The sequence below is a fragment of the Salmo trutta genome, chromosome 31 (genome assembly GCF_901001165.1).
Source record: "Salmo trutta chromosome 31, fSalTru1.1, whole genome shotgun sequence".
NCBI lineage: Eukaryota > Metazoa > Chordata > Actinopteri > Salmoniformes > Salmonidae > Salmo > Salmo trutta.
Genome location: NC_042987.1, coordinates 21,362,028 through 21,381,250, shown reverse-complemented (window position 1 = coordinate 21,381,250; position 19,223 = coordinate 21,362,028). Strand labels below are relative to the sequence as shown.

The window sequence follows — 19,223 nt, the reverse complement described above, 5'->3', positions numbered from 1 at the left end:
TCCCCCGATTGCTCAGTTTGACCGGGCGGCCAGCTCTAGGGAATTGTCTTGGTGGTTCCAAACTTCTTCCATTTAAGAATGATGGAGGCCACTGTGTTTGTGGGATCTCTAGGATGATCAATGGAAACAGGATGCAATGGAGTTCAAATTCGAGTCTCATAGCAAAAGGTCTGAATACGTATGTAAATAAGGTATTTTTGTTTTTTATTTGTAATACATTTGCAAAAAGGTCTAAAAACCTGTTTTCACTTTCTCGTTATGGGGTATTGTGTGTAGATTGGTGAGGAAAATGTTTTATTTAATCAATTTTAGAATAAGGTTGTAACGTAATAAAATGTGGAAAAAGTCAAGGGGTCTGGATGCTTTCCCGAATGCACTGTATTAGACTTTAGTATAACAATGCCTGGCATGGAAGCTCAACAAATCTACAGACAAGCATGATTATGATAGTGGTAAAGTATTATGCAAACCACAAGGATACTTCCCTCCTGCCCTGTCAAAGATCAAATGACCTATTCAAGATTGATCAATCAAAAGAGGAATGCTTCAAATATCTTGACTTCACTTATTGCCAAAGAGCTGGGCATAAAAATCACACACAAATAACAGCAACAATAAACACAGCAGCAGATCCCATTCCTTCATGGGCTTAAGGTCTGTCTCTGTCTTCAGGCCAGTGGATAGACAGGTGTGTGTGTGCTGGTCCAGGTCCAGGTCTGCATTGGGGAAGCAGCAGAGTCTCAGTGGGATCTTCCTGCCTGACTTTCTCACTGAATGGGCTCCAGGCCCTGAACCACATAATGATGCACCCCATCCCACCCCCCTAACACGGTCATGAAGACCGACAGGACACTATCCCTCCTCACTCACTCACTGCTCCTCCACATTGTCAAAGCTAACTCATAGATCATCTTCCCAGATTACCACACATGTTCTCGCCTGATAAAAAACAAAGCTAATCTTCCAGGTTGAACAGGGATACTATCATGATGAAATACTGTGCAATACCATAAAAGCCAAAAATACTGCAGTACTGAATCAGTGGATGTCAGTAGGATCATTTGTTTGCTTATTACTAATTTCCTTTGAAAACATCTCCCCCTCATGGTAACTAACTACCTATTTCATATCATCCACAGCACCAAGCCCCCCAGTATGCGCAGCGCTGGTTGTGGATGGATAACTGGATGGGTAACTGGCCTCTGGATGATGTTCATATTGCAGTGGAGAGCCAGGGCTTTGCATGGTGTGGTGATAATCGCCATTTTAAATGGGATTAGGCAGATGTTGTTGTGCATCCTTCCCTGAAATGGGATTATTTCTACAGCTCAGCCAATGCCAGTCTGAAGAGTGGCTCAAGAGACGTGCATAGAGCAACAATGCCTGTGGATGGGCCCATAGTTTACTGTATACTGTACACACAACATGCCTGCCTGTGTAGAAACCCATAATATACACACTTATTCAAATAGGTGAATACACACAAAATAGACCTGCGTCTATGTTAGAGGGAAGGGCTGAGCTAGAGCACAGACAGGGTTTATGCCCCAAGTTGTTCTCATAACAAACACTGACGTTGTCCAAATTGCACCAGCCTCAGAAAGTGATTATGACAGGCACCACACAGGACTATGTGACTGCCTGACTGACTTTGTGAGGCTAAAGGCTAGTCCATCTGCATGCAGGCCTGAAGCGTGCAGGACAGGGAAGCATCCTCACAGACCGTGCATGCCAACTCACAGGATCAGAGGAGACCAAGCTCTGATAGCTCTACCAGCTCAGACCTTTGGATCACCGTGTTTCAAATCAGTAGGGTTTCCTAAAGCACTCCTAAAAACGTCTTATCTCCTACATCCATGAGTACGGATTGTAGAGTCACAAGCTTGATGTAATCATTGTGTGCTAGGAATATTGGACCATATACTACACTTTTGACTACTTTAATACACATAAGTGAATTTGTCAAAATACTTTTGGTCCCCTAAAACGGGGTGACTGTGTACAAAAAGTGCTGTAATTTCTAAACGGTCCACCCGATATGGATGAAAATACCCTTCAATTAAAGCTGATAGTCCACACCTTCATCTCATAGACATTGTATCATTTCAAATCGAAAGTGCTGGAGTACAGAGACAAAACAAGAACAAAATGTGTCACTGTCTCAATACTTTTGGAGCTCACTGTATATTTCTTAGAGATTTGCATTTGCTGTGACACAATAAACAACTATTTCATTATTAATGTGGCTTGTGACAGCAGCCACACTAGATATTGTGAAAATGACTTCTAGTCATTATTATTCTTTACAACGCTACTCCTCTTACAGTGTTTAAGATAGAAACGTGCTCAAACTTTAAAGGGATTCTTCTGGATTTTGGCAATAAGGCCCTTTATCTACTTCCCCAGTCAAATTAACTGTTGGATACCATTTTTATTACTCTGTGTCCAGTACTAAGGAAGTTAGTGGTAGTTTCGCGAGCCAATGCTAACTAGAATTAGCGCAATGGCTAGCAGTCAATTGGTATCTGTTACAGATACCTATAGAGTACCTCTAACATCATACTGGACACAAACTTTTATCAACTTTAACTATATATATATATATATATATATATATATACTACATTTGCATAAAATAACACACCAGCAGTAAATCTTGAATGCTTCAAGCTAGATACACCAAACCAACATGTTCAGGCTATCCTAACTTCGAATTCTTTAAAACTTTAACTATAACTACATATATTAGCATAAAATAACCCACCAACAGTAACTCTTGAACCATTCAAACTAGAGACACCAAACCAACTTTCAAATGTTCAGGCTATCCTATCCACTGCCACTTGAAGCAAGTCACACAATTACCATCTAGTTGTCTTTTTAATGTTTCTATCAGTCCCTGAAACACAAAATAAACAATGTTATCAGACACAGACACAATTCCCTCAAACACAATAGCATAAATGCATAATTGAATACTTGTCTAGTCTTTCGATGTCTCTCATCGTCTGTAAACCACGATCGTGCTCATTCGGCACAACACAGGAGAAAACATTTCTAAACCGAGGAGGTCCTACTTGCATTTGTCTCACAAGGGCATCCAGTTTGTTCCTAGTCATGCTACTGGTCTGGGCATCTAGCCCTGTTCTGTTCTGTCCTGCCTGTCGACTCCCTCCGTGGCTCTGTTCTGTCCTGCCTGTCGACTCCCTCCGTGGCTCTGTTCTGTCCTGCCTGTCGACTCCCTCCGTGGCTCTGTTCTGTCCTGCCTGTCGACTCCCTCCGCGGCTCTGTTCTGTCCTGCCTGTCGACTCCCTCCGTGGCTCTGTTCTGTCCTGCCTGTCGACTCCCTCCGCGGCTCTGTTCTGTCCTGCCTGTCGACTCCCTCCGTGGCTCTGTTCTGTCCTGCCCGTCGACTCCCTCCGCGGCTCTGTGCAGTTTCTCTGTGGGTTCTGGGGCCGGTGGCGATGGCTGTTCTGTTCTGTCTCTCTGTGACAGAGTTGTTCTCCCGATGGCTCTATCCTTCACATCACACTAGCTCTGGCATCATACTGTTGGGTCCTGCCTTGTCCCCTTCATCACTGTCTCATTTCCCTCCCTCCCTCCCTCAAGTGGCCCAGTGTGGTTATCACCTCGTTCCCCCGCACACACTCCTGCTCCTACTGATATCACACACACACACACACACACTTTCTCCTCACCAATATACTGTATCTCTCTGCTGCCAAAGCTGCCAAATCCTTATCTATTCTCCAAGCACTGGGTCCTGTGATTCACCTCCAAAAGAGCCAGACCAGAGACCAACAGCTATTATAACTTTATACCACCTGTGCTTGGTGTGTGTTTATGTATGTATGTATGTATGTATGTATGTATGTATGTATGTATGTATGTATGTATGTATGTATGTATGTATGTATGTATGTATGTATGTATGTATGTATGTATGAATGATGTGAAATCAAGCCACTGAGACATTTCAACTAGAAATTCTATCAGTACAGCACTCTAGCATTGAGTGAAACTCATCTTTTACAGTTGGAGAGCACTTGACCTGCTAGTGGTCGCTGGAGAAAGGTGACTGGTCAGTGGAACAAGCCTTTGCTTTTTTGAGGTTGGGGGAGACTGAGGCTGTCTGACAGAGACAGGCTACAAGACCTGGGAGACAGACTCACCATGGAGGAACATAACAGGATACATCCCAAATGGCACCCTATTCCATTTATAGTGCACACCTTTTGACCATATCCCTATGGGCCCTGTTAAAATCTAGTACACTATAAAGGGAATAGGGTGCCATTTGGAACATAGGCTGAGGCTGCAGTGCCGGAAAACGCCTGTTCTTTAAGCACTCCATCCATTGATAAGCACCACCATCACCATCAGCTGCATGTATGTATCCTCTCTCTAGGTATGTGTGTCTATAGTGGATTATATATAGTGATCCCTAGGCACGATTTCATGCATCCACTCAAAACCCTTGTGGGAATGCAGAGAAGACAGCAAACAACCATCACAAATACCAACATGGGCTTGAGTCAAATGGTATCATTTTGATTGGTAACCACAGCAACTACATTGCCATACTGCCAGGAGAAGAAGCGTGGATGGAATTTCAATCTCTCACAGTAAATCAAAGCTTCACCGCCAGGACACTGTTGACCAACTGAGCCTGCTAATTACTGCATTCTCACTGTCAATCAGAGAACATCACAGAGAGATTCACCAAAAAGACACCACAAAGAGACTGTGACCGCTGCAGTCAATTAGAAGACCACAGAAATACTGCACCTCTAATACTACTCATCTTTGAAGTGGTTTGTGTGTGTGTGTGTGTGTGTGTGTGTGTGTGTGGCCCTCTTGGTTCCATTGGGCCTGGCCTGGCTGGCTTTATTAGCTCTGCTGATTATGGAGGTAGGACCGACTTGGACCAGACCAGGGCTGTGTAACCATAACCCTGTAGTACTGGCCCTTAGAGGCCCATATCAGACAGACAGGCAGGGCTATGGGGAGGAGTGGGCTGCTGTTACTACTCTCCACACACTGCAGTCTGGAGCCACAACCAGAGCCAGAGCCAGAGCCTCCTCAGCATGCAGCCCAGCCCAGTCCTGCCCATGATGAATAATTCTTAACACTATTCCCACCAGTATTCCAGATCAGTAGTCTGCAGCATTTTCATTTTTGTCCAAATGTGTCTCATCCACAAACAGAAGGAGGAGGCAGTTGCCATGAAGCCACAGGCAGCCATGTTGTCAGTCAGAGAGCTGGCTAGGCGGCCTGTGCCTCTGTCAGGCTGTGCTGCATGCCGGAACCCACGGATGTCACTGCTATGTCACAGCGCGTAAAACTCAGTCTACACTCTACTCAGAGAGCGCGGCATGTGACTGACACTCTCCAGTGAGGCAGATAGAGGCCCAGCCTCGCTCAACAGCCTAACCCAGCACAGGCCCTTTCAGTCTGCATCCTGGACACAATGAGTCAACACACACACACACACACACACACACACACACACACACACACACACACACACACACACACACACACACACACACACACACACACACACACACACACACACACACACACACACACACACAGCAGAGTGGCTGCTGTATAAGGCCTCTTCCTCCCCAGTTAATGTGTCCCTCATTAGGCACATGGAGAGCTTGTCCCCTCAGGCCCAGACTGCTGAGTGTGAACTATGTGTGATTCAGCACACATCTGGAGCACAATCATCATCATTATACAGTATGGGCCACATTATCACTCTGTACAGCTACTGCGCTCCTTCAGTGTGTGTCTATGTCATTGCAGCTGAAGAGACACACAAGCAAATATATACACACATAGCATGACATCATTCAACCATAACGATTCTCAGCTGATACAGATTTGAGATTTCTTCTTTCTGCGGTAGTATCTTGTGCCATTAAAGGAGGAGATGTGTGGTTGTGAATTTCCCTCCAAAACCCTCTCCTCTCTCTCCATGTTATCATTCCAATTAAAATCCCTGAAACAAAATGGCTGGCTGTGCGAGGGGCAGTGTGCACATGGCATATGCACCAAGAGCAATGCACACATGAGTAACCTAGATTACATTCAGACAGTAGTGACATTCAGGCATGTCCAGCAGCCATAAGCCCCCTTCTCTCCTGTGGCTCCTGAGATTCACCCTTAAGGAGCCAAAGATGTTCTCACGATACCCGTTCTGTTCAAGCCTGCCTGTCTGCACTACGCAAGGTTAACGTTTGGTCTTTCTTATTTTCTAGGCCATAACAGAGTAGATTTGAGACTTAGAAGATTGGTGAAGATAAAGATTCATGCAGAGATAGAATATACAGTAGTAAATAGAGGAGCTTAATGCCTGTGGTAGTAGTACTGTACAGCCATTACAGATAACCTACTTTCTGTAGTGTTTTCAGGGTCAAGTAGAGACACCCACAGTTTCCATTAGAAGCATTTATGGCAAACAGCCCTCCCTGAAAAGCACTTTTATGCTGTGCAAGCAATGACACCTAAAACCAGAGGGAAATGTATCACAAAAGCAATGTAACAGATGGCACAAATCAGTAACTGTGGAACTGGCGTCATGACAAATAGCTTGGGTATATTGAGATATTTTAGCGCAAACTGCAGAATCTTAGTTTGGAAACCAAAGAAAAAAAAATCATGGTTTCTTCCTTCTTTCTCCCTTTTGCCACTAACTAATAACTATTGGTTAAAGCTAAATTGAGTATCTTCCAATGGGACTAAATTAAACACTATATGACATAGACTAACTACTCTGTATCCCATGTGACTTATGAGTACTACTGGACTCAAGAGTTCAATGTTTGTTATCACTGAGAGCATCTGTTCTGCATGCCGCAGTACATATATTGTAATATTCCAACCCCTAGTTATCCAAATCCATCGCATTAACCTTTGTTAACTCAATCACAATAATGATGCATTTAAAACGCCAGGATTTCCACTCAACATGAAGTGCATATAATGGATTTGAGTGTTATTATATCCAAATGGAAATACCAACCGCAAAGGGCCTACTGTATAATATCTTCGTGCTTGGTACAGTATGATGCATTTAACATTCAGTCATGTATGAATATGGACACAGGCGTTTAATGGTGCGTGCCTATGGCTGGTCAGCTGAATAAAACATGCTTATTAAACCCAGACAGAAGGACTGGATTCCTCTTCAAGTATCATTATAATCACAGATATGAGATATCACAGCCATTCATTTCCTCTGGTTGGTAATGATAGAGATTAAAGGGATGAGAACACCTTTTGGTGCTTGCACTGCTATGGGTGGCTGAGGACAGGTAGACATGTATTGTAATAAAATAATGCAATCAATCTTTCATTGAACCAGTTCCGTCATAACTTGTAGTGCTGCCCTCCAAACATTAAGTATCGATATACTACCTTGGGAAGGAACGTTGGTCTTTAATAAAGACGTCATGCAGTGTCTATATAGTACATGTAATGTTAAGTATAATTTATCTTAAAAAGGCTGACGAAATGCAATCATAGCCAAAGAACAAGCTAAAGTACATACTTGCTGTGTAGCTTATCTAATAGATAATCTATCCAGAGACAAAGAAATTCCATTCATTGTTGAAAGATAATACGTTCCAAAGTAAAATGGATTATTTCCCCTCCTGTCCTGGCACAACAAAGGTCCACACAAATTCAATACTGTCTGCAGGACTTTAACCAGTGATACGGTGGCAATGACATTGACGTGCACGTCTTCAAACAGAGTGTATTTTCATACATCAGGGTGAAAGAAGATGTGATCGGGTGGGGCCACCCACGAGGGCTGATCTCATCCTAACGTCATTGTCATTACAGTGGTCATATGTTGTGTGTGTGTGTGTGTGTGCGCATGTGCGCGTGTGTGTGTGTGTGTGTGTGTGTGCGTACGTGAGCGCACGTGTGTGTGCTGGAGTGGCTGACTCAAGTGGATGAGAGGGATTGGTCCCCTGGAGGATGTTGGTCCGTCTGCCCCATTGGCCATTTCATTGCCCTTCCAACATCCCCCTTCCCTTCCCTCCTCTGTCTCCCCTCCCTTTCTGGCACACAGGCTGGGCTGAGGCCCTCCTCTGGGGGAAATTACAGCAGCTCAAGAGGATGAGAGGGATTGGTCCCCTGCAGGATATTGGTCCGTCAGCTCTATTTGTCCATTTCACTGTCCCTCCCCATCCCCCTTCCCTCCTCTTCTCCCCTCCCTCCTTGGTCTCCCCTCCCTGGGGGACATTACAGCAGCTGTCTGCGACCATCGATCCCAGACGATGATGTCCCAGTCTGGCACAGGAGGCCCATCACTGCCTGGTCCCTGTGCCCAGCGCTCCTCCACAAGGTCCATCCATCACAAAGTGACATTGTAGGCAACTTTGTCCCGTTTGATCAATGGAACTATATTTTGATTGATACACCGTTTAAACAACAATCATAAGCATATAGCACGCCAAATAGGTCTCTCTTATAGGAATATCTCAGTTTGTTTTACTAGGGGGATAACTCCTGATACCGAGTGTCTTAAGACAAATTGGGCCCTTTCTGTTCATTATACCTGTTCAAATGCTGAATTTCTGTCTACATGACTGATAGTCTAATTACAAATGATAGATAAAGGCTACTGACATTTTGTAGAGACAAAGGCAATGAAACGTTTGGCAAATGGAACGTACTGCTTTAAAGATGTCCTACTCTTTCTCCCATATATTCCTTGCAGCAGAGCCATTTAAGCTTCAAAGGCCATATGAGGTTACTCTCTGAAATATCATCAATACTCCACTTCATTCTCATTAAATATAAACCTAATGGGACATGAAATTAAGTTCCCTTGTCGATAAAGTATTTGAAAATTAAATCTGTGAGAAGGCATTGAGGAGATGGCCTTAGATGGTCATAAGGCACATGGCATACAGTATTTCCTTGTTGTAAGCACTTTCCCTGGGTGGATTTTGCCTGGCGTAACACTAAGTGCCCTTCAGCAGTGCATTGATAAAATGTGCTATCACCATGGGATCCTTTCCGCGGGCAGGCTTGGCATTGTGACAACACTACAAACACTTGCAGTTGGCTGCCAGTTTCGCCAGACAGCTTACATATACTGTATTATGTGCATGATATATGAGTGTGGGTTATGGTCGTACGACAGAGAGAGGCAATGTGTTTGGTGTTTGCTTTGGAACAAAGATACACAACAGAACATCAGTTGGACATATGTGGCGAGTGGCGAAAGTTCCTGGATCAAAATGAATAGACGTGGGTCAGATGATCCAAGATCAGTGGAGGACCGTTGCGGTTAGGGAAACAGTGATTAGGAGTACTACAGACTGAGATACAGGCCCATAGTCAGTTGAGCCCCATTCTGACAGGATGAAATATAATGACGTCCTCCAGTTTCAATTAAAGTGGCAATATGTAACTTTTTGGGCGACCTGACCAAATTCACATAGAAATGTGAGTTATAGAGCTATCATTCAACTTGAAAGCAAGTCTAAGAAGCGGTAGATCTGTTCTATGTGCTTTATTTATATGCTTCCTTTTACTTTCGGTTTTGTACACCAGCTTCAAACAGCTGAAACAACAATATTTGGGGTTATGGAAAATATATTTCACACCGGTTTAGATGGTACAATAATTATCTACACACAATTTTAGTTATTTTGTCACATAAACTGAAATTAGGACAACTATTAGAGTTTTTGCAACCAGGAAATGGCAGAGCGATTTCTGCATAGTGCAACTTTAAATACACCTTGCTCCAGCTATAGATCAATGTTGAAGAACAGATTCCCCATTGACTTGGCTGTAACACTGTGAGGGTGTCACTCAATATCTGTTTATAGCCCAAGATTGTTCGGGAACATTCATCACCTCTCTAACCCACACTTACTACACACCCAGACCGAAGATGATCAATGTCTTAGGTCAGTTAGGATCACCACTTTATTTTAAGAATGTGAAATGTCAGAATAATAGTAGAGAGTGATTTATTTCAGCTTTTATTTCTTTCATCACATTCCCAGTGGGTCAGAAGTTTACATACACTAAATTAGTATTTGGTAGCATTGCCTTTAAATTGTTTAACTTGGGTCAAACGTTTCGGGTAGCCTTCCACAAGCTTCCCACAATAAGTTGGGTGAATTTTGGCCCATTCCTCCTGACAGAGCTGGTGTAACGGAGTCAGGTTTGTAGGCCTCCTTGCTCGCACACCCTTTTTCAGTTCTGCCCACACATTTTCTATGGGATTGAAGTCAGGGCTTTGTGATGGCCACTCCAATACCTTGACTTTGTTGTTCTTAAGCCATTTTGCCACAACTTTGGAAGTATGCTTGGGGTCATTTTCCATTTGGAAGACCCATTTGCGACCAAGCTTTAACTTTCTGACTGATGTCTTGAGATGTTGCTTCAATACATCCACAGAATCTTCCTGCCTCGTGATGCCATCTATTTTGTGAAGTACACCAGTCCCCCCTGCAGCAAAGCACCCCCACAACATGATGCTGCCACCCCCGTTCTTCACGGTTGGGATGGTGTTCTTCGTCTTGAAAGCATCCCCCTTTTTCCTCCAAACATAACGATGGTCATCATGTTCAAACATTTCTATTTTTGTTTCATCAGACCAGAGGACATTTCTCCAAAAATTACGATCTTTGTCCCCATGTGCAGTTGCAAAACGTAGTCTGGCTTTTTTATGGCAGTTTTGGAGCAGTGGCTTCTTCTTTGCTGAGTGGCCTTTCAGCTTATGTCGATATAGGACTCGTTTTACTGTGGATACAGATACTTTTGTACCCGTTTCCTCCAGCATCTACACAAGATCATTTGCTGTTGTTCTGGGATTGATTTGCACTTTTCGCACCAAAGTACGTTCATCTCTAGGAGACAGAACGCATCTCCTTCCTGAGCGGTATGAAGGCTGCGTGGTCCCATGGTGTTTATACTTGCGTACTATTGTTTGTACAGATTAACGTGGTACCTTCAGATGTTTGGAAATTGCTACCAAGGATGAACCAGACTTGTGGAGGTCTACAATTTTTTGTTGGTCTTGGCTTTCTTTTGATTTTCCGATGATGTCCGATGATGTCAAGCAAAGAGGCACTGAGTTTGAAGGTAGGCCTTGAAATACATCCACAGGTACAGTTCCAATTGACTCAAATTATGTCAATTAGCCTATCAGAAGCTTCTAAAGCCATGACATCATTTTCTGGAATTTTCCAAGCTGTTTAAATTCACAGTCAACTTAGTGTATGTAAACTTCGGACCCATTGGAATTGTGATACAGTGAATTACAGAAATAATCTGTAAACAATTGTATCACTTCCGACTTTAACTGTAGCTATAGGGTAGGTAAGGATGTTCAAGGGTAGCAGTACACAATTCCATGAACTGTATAATCGACAGATTAAACATTTCAATAGATGTTTGTTTTCAATGAACCATGGAACATATGAAGCGCTGTCCATGGCTCTGAAATTGCCATTCGATAAATGTACTGCAACCTTAGTAGTGCTGGCCCAATTACGTATAACTGTGTAACCGACGGTTATGGATCAAGACTGTGATTAAAATAACCACCATAACCGTTATTTTTAATAGAGAGGAAAACATTTGCATATATTTTTTTTTTAAACGAAGTGGTTATTACGGAGACCACGGTCATTTGGCTGGCATATTAAAGCCATCCAAAATTCCATGACCGTCACAGGCCTAAGACTTGACTAAACTAGAATAGTTTTATTCAATGTTTTTGAGGTAAAATATAGTAGTTTACTACCCTCCTTCCTATGGATAAAACAAATAAATAATAAATGAATTAAAAGATAGTGGTTTTGTGTCATCCTGAGACGGATATGGCTGTCAGAAAACAATGCAAAGCTTCTCTCACAACTATTTTCTCCAGGCTCCTTACGGCTTAGGGGGAATGCAGCGTTTATTAACCGGTGTGCGACGTGGCGATGACAAACTTTGAGGGATATGAATGCTTTTCAAGTCAGGGATTAAACTAGGTCTGGGAGGAATCCCAAACACCAGATTTCCTTTTAATGTCAGAGAGAGATACTGTATTTACAGTATATTGCGTTTGATGAAATGTAAAAGGAGTTGCAATGATAATGGGTTTTAGTCAAGGGGACTGTTGGACGTGTGTAAATGACAGTGTCTTGTACATTTCTTCGAGAAATATGAGGGACAGCTGAGGTATGTTGAATGCATTTTGTGAATCAGGCTCAGCTAGGTAAGGAATAAACCTTCTCTCTTCAACAAAATCACATCGAATCAGCACTCTGTTGAAGTCATTTGCAATTGTAGATAAAGAGCTTCGTCCCCTAGCACTATATTCACAATGAAAACTCATCGTTATCCATCAAATAAGCACTAGGACCTATCGATTCACTACATACACATATTGACGAAACTCTGTTTCTCACAGTAAATGTTTACTGTGAGAAGTAGGGGAAAGTGGTTTTAAGGCACGCATGATGAGGTTGGAATGCCGCAGCAGGATTAGCAGGAAGTGAATGTATCAACATCAAAGCCTTGGCCTGAATAATCAAACCCAGAGCTACCTCTGTAGAACTGTCATGGTGAGATTCGGCATGCCTCTACACCGCCTGGGGACAATCAACGAGAAGTGACAGCAGCAAACTAGACTACTGCAGCAGTGACAGAGCCCCTGTCACTCGCCTGCTATTGGTTGATAATGGAAGGAGTGTGGTGCAGGTGTGCTAGTTTCTTTCTTTACACTGGTCCAATCTTACATTCCCATTTTTAGAAATGGGAATTATTTTGTATTTAAAAGTTTAATATATTGGAAAAGTGCACGTCTAAGATTACACATACACACACACACACACACACACACACACACACACACACACAGGGGTAGGTTAGTGCTAGGAGCACCATTACACACTAGACTGTTCCCTGGCCTGCACACAGCCACAGTCAAACACAGCAGCCTCGCTATCACTGAGAAGTCAGTGAGTGACAGTGTTCAAAACGCATGATAGCACAGGACATCTTTTAGAGAGCATCTGTCACACATACATGCACACATAAACACACACATGCATGAACACCTCATACATTAGTACAGGTAACGAATGGAATGAGAGAAAGTGTAGAGTTTGTATGCTGTATGTGGCCATGTAAAATCTAGTATCTACAGTTGAAGTCGGAAGTTTGCATACACTTAGGTTGGAGTCATTAAAACTCGTTTTTCAACCACTCCACAAATGTCTTGTTAACAAACTATAGTTTTGGCAAGTCGGTTAGGACATCTACTTTGTGCATGACACAAGTAATTTTTCCAACAATTGTTTACAGACAGATTATTTCACTTATAATTCACTGTATCACAATTCCAGTGGGTCAGACGTTTACATACACTAGCATTCCCTGTAGCTCAGTTGGTAGAGCATGGTGTTTGCAACGCATGGTGTTTGCAACGCCAGGGTTGTGGGTTCGATTCCCACAGGGGGCCAGCACAAAAAAAAAAAAAAAAAAAAGAATGTATGAAATGTATGCATTCACTACTGTAAGTTGCTCTGGATAAGAGCGTCTGCTAAATGACTAAAATGTAAATGTAAGCTGACTGTGCCTTTAAACAGCTTGGAAAATTCCAGAAAATTATGTCATGGCTTTAGCTTCTTTTGATTTGTTTAACACTTTTTGGGTTACTACATGATTCCATGTGTTATTTCATAGTTTTGATGTCTTCACTATTATTCTACAATGTAGAAAATAGTCCAAATAAAGAAAAACCCTGGAATGAGTAGGTGTGTCCAAACGTTTCACTGGTACTGTATATCAGAGAGCATTATTGATATTGTGAGCTTGAAAGGTGTGTGGCTGTTTAATAGCAGTACGTACAGTGCCCTGCAAAATGATTCATCCCCTTTGCCGTTTTTTCCTATTTTGTTGCATTACAACCTGTCATTTAAACAGATTTTTATTTGGATTTCATGTAATGGACATACACAAAATAGTCCAAATTGGTTAAGTGAAATAAAAAAAATGACTTGTTTAAAAAAAAATAATAATAAAAAAGCGGTGCGTGTATATGTATTCTCCCCTTTACTTTGAAGCCCTAAATAAGATCTGGTGCAACCAATTACCTTCAGAAGTCACATAATTAGTTAAATAAAGTCCACCTGTGTGCAATCTAAGAGTCACATGATCTGTCACATGATCTCAGTATATATATATATATATATATACACACACACACCTGTTCTGAAAGGCCCCAGAGTCTGCAACACCACTAAGCAAGGGGCACCACCAAGCAAGCGGCACCATGAAGACCAAGGAGCTCTCCAAACAGGTCAGGGACAAAGTTGTGGAGAAGTACAGATCAGGGTTGGGTTATAAAAAAATATCAGAAACTTTGAACATCCCACGGAGCACCATGAAATCCATTATTAAAACATGGAAAGAATATGGCACCGCAACAAATGTATTTAAATGTTCCCTGGCAAAGAACCCAAAAAGTGCCATTACTTGGAGTAATCTCTGAACGGTTTCAAAATGCCTACCTGTTGAATATCCTCATCTGCAGCAAATGAATCCAAGATGGCGTAGCAGTACAGACGTGGTTTGTTGTCCTCTCATTTACTTTCTTTATTTTTCATCTTTTTTTGTATATATTACAATTTCTTTTTCAATCTCTTTTTCCATTTTTAAATTAAATATATGTTCCGGTAACCCGCCTCACTCAATGTGACACAGATCCGCTATTTTTTTAGACCCTATAGCCAAAACATTCATCAGAAGGTAGCCAGCTAATTAGCTAAGTTACTAGCCATTTAGACATTGTTAGCCACAGCTAGCGGCCTTTACCCTCTGCTCAGGCACCAGCCGTTTTTTTTTTCCTGGATAATACCTGCCAGCCTAGGACTGTTTTTCTCCACTACAACGCCAGATTCCTGCCGACCATTGATCATCACAGCTAGCTATCTTCAACCGAATGACCCAGCCCCGAAGCTAGCCCTGAGCCAGGTGCACCTCCCGGCTAGCAAACGGAATTCCCACAACTACAATACCTCTTTCGTCATCTGGCCCGGTCCCTTCGTCGACACGGCGCCCCGCCGTACCACCACGACTGGTCCGCAGATGTAATTCCATCAGCTGTGCCTTCAACCGGCCTTTGCCGGACGACGGAGCAGACGCTTCTACTTACCCCGGACTGCTAACTTTAAACGCTGTGTCTCCCGCGTGCTGGCGTAGTAACAACTACCTAGCCGCTTCCCTGTTTCATCTATTGCTGTACACTGGACCCTATGATCACTTGGCTACATAGCTGATGCCTGCTGGACTGTTCATTTCACACGGTACTCCACTTTCTTTACCTGTCGGCCCTAGCCCCGAACTCAGGTCCTGTGTGTAGTTATTCTGAGACTTCCATACCCAACTACAACATTTTCCGTCAAGTTAGAACTGCCAAAGGGGGAGGAGTTAGCTTGCAAAGTTCTGTCATACTTTCCAGGTCTATGCCCAAACAATTCGAGCTTCTAATTTTCAAAATGAATCTCTCCAGAAATAAGTCTCTCACTGTTGCTGCCTGTTATAGACCCCCCTCAGCTCCCAGCTGTGCCCTGGACACCATATGTGAATTGATTGCCCCCCATCTATCTTCAGAGTTCGTTCTGTTAGGTGACCTAAACTGGGATATGCTTAACACCCTAGCAGTCCTACAATCTAAACTAGATGCCCTCAATCTCACACAAATTATCAAGGAAACCACCAGGTACAACCCTAAATCCGTAAACATGGGCAACCTCATAGATATTATCCTAACCAACTTGCCCTCCAAATACACCTCTGCTGTTTTCAATCAGGATCTCAGCGATTGCTGCCTCATTGCCTGCATCCGCTATGGGTCCGCGGTCAAACGACCACCCCTCATCACTGTCAAACGCTCCCTAAACACTTCTGCGAGCAGGCCTTTCTAATCGACCTGGCCCAGGTATACTGGAAGGATATTGACCTCATCCCGTCAGTCGAGGATGCCTGTTCGTTCTTTAAAAGTAATTTCCTCACTATCTTAAATAAGCATGCCCCTTTCAAAAAATGTAGAACTAAGAACAGATATAGCCCTTGGTTCACTCCAGACCTGACTGCCCTTGACCAGCACAAAAACATCCTGTGGCGGACTGCAATAGCATTGAATAGTCCCCGCGATATGCAACTGTTCAGGGAAGTCAGGAACCAATACACACAGTCAGTCAGGAAAGCAAAGGCTAGCTTTTTCAAACAGAAATTTGCATCCTGTAGCTCTAACTCCAAAACGTTTTGGGACACTAAAGTCCATGGAGAACAAGAGCACCTCCTCCCAGCTGCCCACTGCACTGAGGCTAGGCGACACGGTCACCACCAATAAATCCATGATAATCGAAAATGTCAATATGCATTTGGCCATGCTTTCCTCCTGGCTACCCCAACCCCGGCCAACAGCTCCGCTCCCCTCGCAGCTACTTGCCCGAGCCTCCCGAGCTTCTCCTTCACCCAAATCCAGATCGCAAATGTTCTGAAAGAGCTGCAAAACCCGAACCCGTACAAATCAGCTGGACTAGACAATCTGGACCCTCTCTTTCTAAAATTATCCACCGCCATTGTTGCAACCCCTATTACCAGTCTGTTCAACCTCTCATTTCTTCCGAGATCCCTAAAGATTGGAAAGTTGCCGCGGTCATCCCCCTCTTCAAAGGGGGTGACACTCTAGACCCAAACTGTTACAGACCTATATCCATCCTGCCTTTCTAAAGTCTTTGAAAGCCAAGTTAATAAACAGTTCACTGACCATTTCGAATCCCACCGTACCTTCTCCGTTGTGCAATCCGGTTTCCGAGCTGGTCACGGGTGCACCTCAGCCACGCTCAAGGTACTAAACGATATCATAACCGCCATCGATAAAAGACAGTACTGTGCAGCCATCTTCATCGACCTGGCCAATGCTTTCGACTCTGTCAATCACCGTATTCTTATTGGCAGACTCAATAGCATTGATTTCTCAAATGACTGCCTCGCCTGGTTCACCAACTACTTCGCAAATAGAGTTCAGTGTGTAAAATCGGAGGGCCTGTTGTCCGGACCTCTGGCAGTCTCTATGGGGGTACCACAGGGTTCAATTCTTGGGTCGACTCTTTTTCTCTGTATATATCAACGATGTCGCTCTTGCTGCGGGTGATTCCCTGATCCACCTCTACGCAGACGACACTATTCTGTATACATCTGGCCCTTCTTTGGACACTGTGTTAACTAACCTCCAAACAAGCTTCAATGCCATACAACACTCCTTCCGTGGCCTCCAACTGCTCTTAAATGCTAGCAAAACCAAATGCATGCTTTTCAACCGTTCGCTGCCCGCAACCGCCCACCCGACTAGCATCACTACTCTGGACGGTTCTGACCTAGAATACGTGGACAACTACAAATACCTAGGGTGTCTGGCTAGACTGTAAACTCTCCTTCCAGACTCATATCAAACATCTCCAATCCAAAATCAAATCTAGAATCGGCTTTCTATTTCGCAACAAAGCCTCCTTCACTCACGCCGCCAAACTTACCCTAGTAAAATTGACTATCCTACCGATCCTTGACTTCGGCGATGTCAACTACAAAATAGCTTCCAATACTCTACTCAGCAAATTGGAATGCAGTCTATCACTGTGCCATCCGTTTTGTTACCAAAGCACCTTATACCACCCACCACTGCGACCTGAATGCTCTAGCCGGCTGGCCCTCGCTACATATTCGTCGCCAGACCCACTGGCTCCAGGTCATCTATAAGTCTATGCTAGGTAAAGCTCCGCCTTATCTCAGTTCACTGGTCACGATAACAACACCCACCCGTAGCACGCGCTCCAGCAGGTATATCTCACTGGTCATCCCCAAAGCCAACACCTCCTTTGGCCGCCTTTCCTTCCAGTTCTCTGCTGCCAGTGACTGGAACGAATTGCAAAAATCGCTGAAGCTGGAGACTTAAATTTCCCTCACTAACTTTAAACATCAGCTATCTGAGCAGCTAACCGATCACTGCAGCTGTACATAGTCCATCTGTAAATAGCCCACCCAATCTACCTACCTCATCCCCATATTGTTTTTATTTACTTTGCTGCTCTTTTGCACACCAGTATCACTACTTACACACCATCATCTACTCATCATCATCTGCTCATCTATTACCCCAGTGTTAATCTGCTAAATTGTAATTACTTTTCTACTATCGCCTATTTATTGCCATACCACCTCACGCCATTTGCACACACTGTATATAGACTATTTAAAAAATATATATATTGTGTTGACTGTACGCTTGTTTATTCCATGTAACTCTGTTGTTGTTGTTTCTGTCGCACTGCTTTGCTTTATCTTGGCCAGGTCGCAGTTGTAAATGAGAACTTGTTCTCAACTAGCTTACCTGGTTAAATAAAGGTGAAAACAAAATGAAAAAAAAGACGGCCGCCCACCAAAATTCACAGACCAGGCAAGGAGGGCATTAATCAGAGCGGCAACAAAGAGACCAAGATAACCCTGAAGGAGCTGCAAAGCGCCACATCGGAGATTGGAGTATTTATCCATAGGACCACTTTAAGCTGTACACTCCACAAAGCTGGGCTTTACGGAAAAGTGGCCAGAAAAGATCCATTGCTTAAAGAAAAAAATAAGCAAACATGTTTGGTGTTTGCCAAAAGGCATGTGGGAGACTCCCAAAACATATGGAAGAAGCTACTCTGGTCAAATGAGAATAAAATTGAGATTTTTGGCCATCAAGGAAAACACTATGTTTGGTGGAAACCCAACACCTCCCATCACCCCAAGAACACCATCCCCACAGTGAAGCATGGTGGTGGCAGCATCATGCTGTGGGGATGTTTTTCATCGGCAGGGACTGGGAAACTGGTCAGAATTGAAGGAATGATGGATGGTGCTAAATACAGGGAAACCGGTTTCTGTCATCGAGAGATTTGAGACTGGGACGGAGGTTCACCTTACAGCAAGACAATGACCCTAAGTATACCGCTAAACATTTAAATGTCTTGGAATGGCCTAGTCAAAGCCCAGACCTCAATCCAATTGAGAATCTGTGGTATGACTTAAAGATTGCTGTACACCAGCGGAACCCATCCAACTTGAAGGAGCTGGAGCAGTTTTGCCTTGAAGAATGGGAAGAAATCCCAGTAGCTAGATGTGCCAAGCCTATAGAGACA

At 43.5% G+C, this 19,223-nt stretch overlaps 1 protein-coding gene across 2 annotated transcripts in view; it reads right to left on the bottom strand.

Moving 5' to 3' along the window:
- LOC115169746 (XK-related protein 4) overlaps positions 1–19,223 on the bottom strand; it is a 94,877-nt gene that overhangs the window by 31,329 nt on the left and 44,325 nt on the right. The window contains exon 1 of one of the 2 annotated variants that reach the window (XM_029725663.1): positions 2,980–3,041. The exons of the other annotated variant lie outside the window; for it this stretch is intronic. Coding sequence (XP_029581523.1) covers positions 2,980–3,005 — 26 coding nt within the window. The 5' untranslated portion in view covers positions 3,006–3,041. Of the gene's footprint in view, positions 1–2,979; positions 3,042–19,223 lie in introns of those variants that run through there. 2 annotated transcript variants of the gene reach the window in all.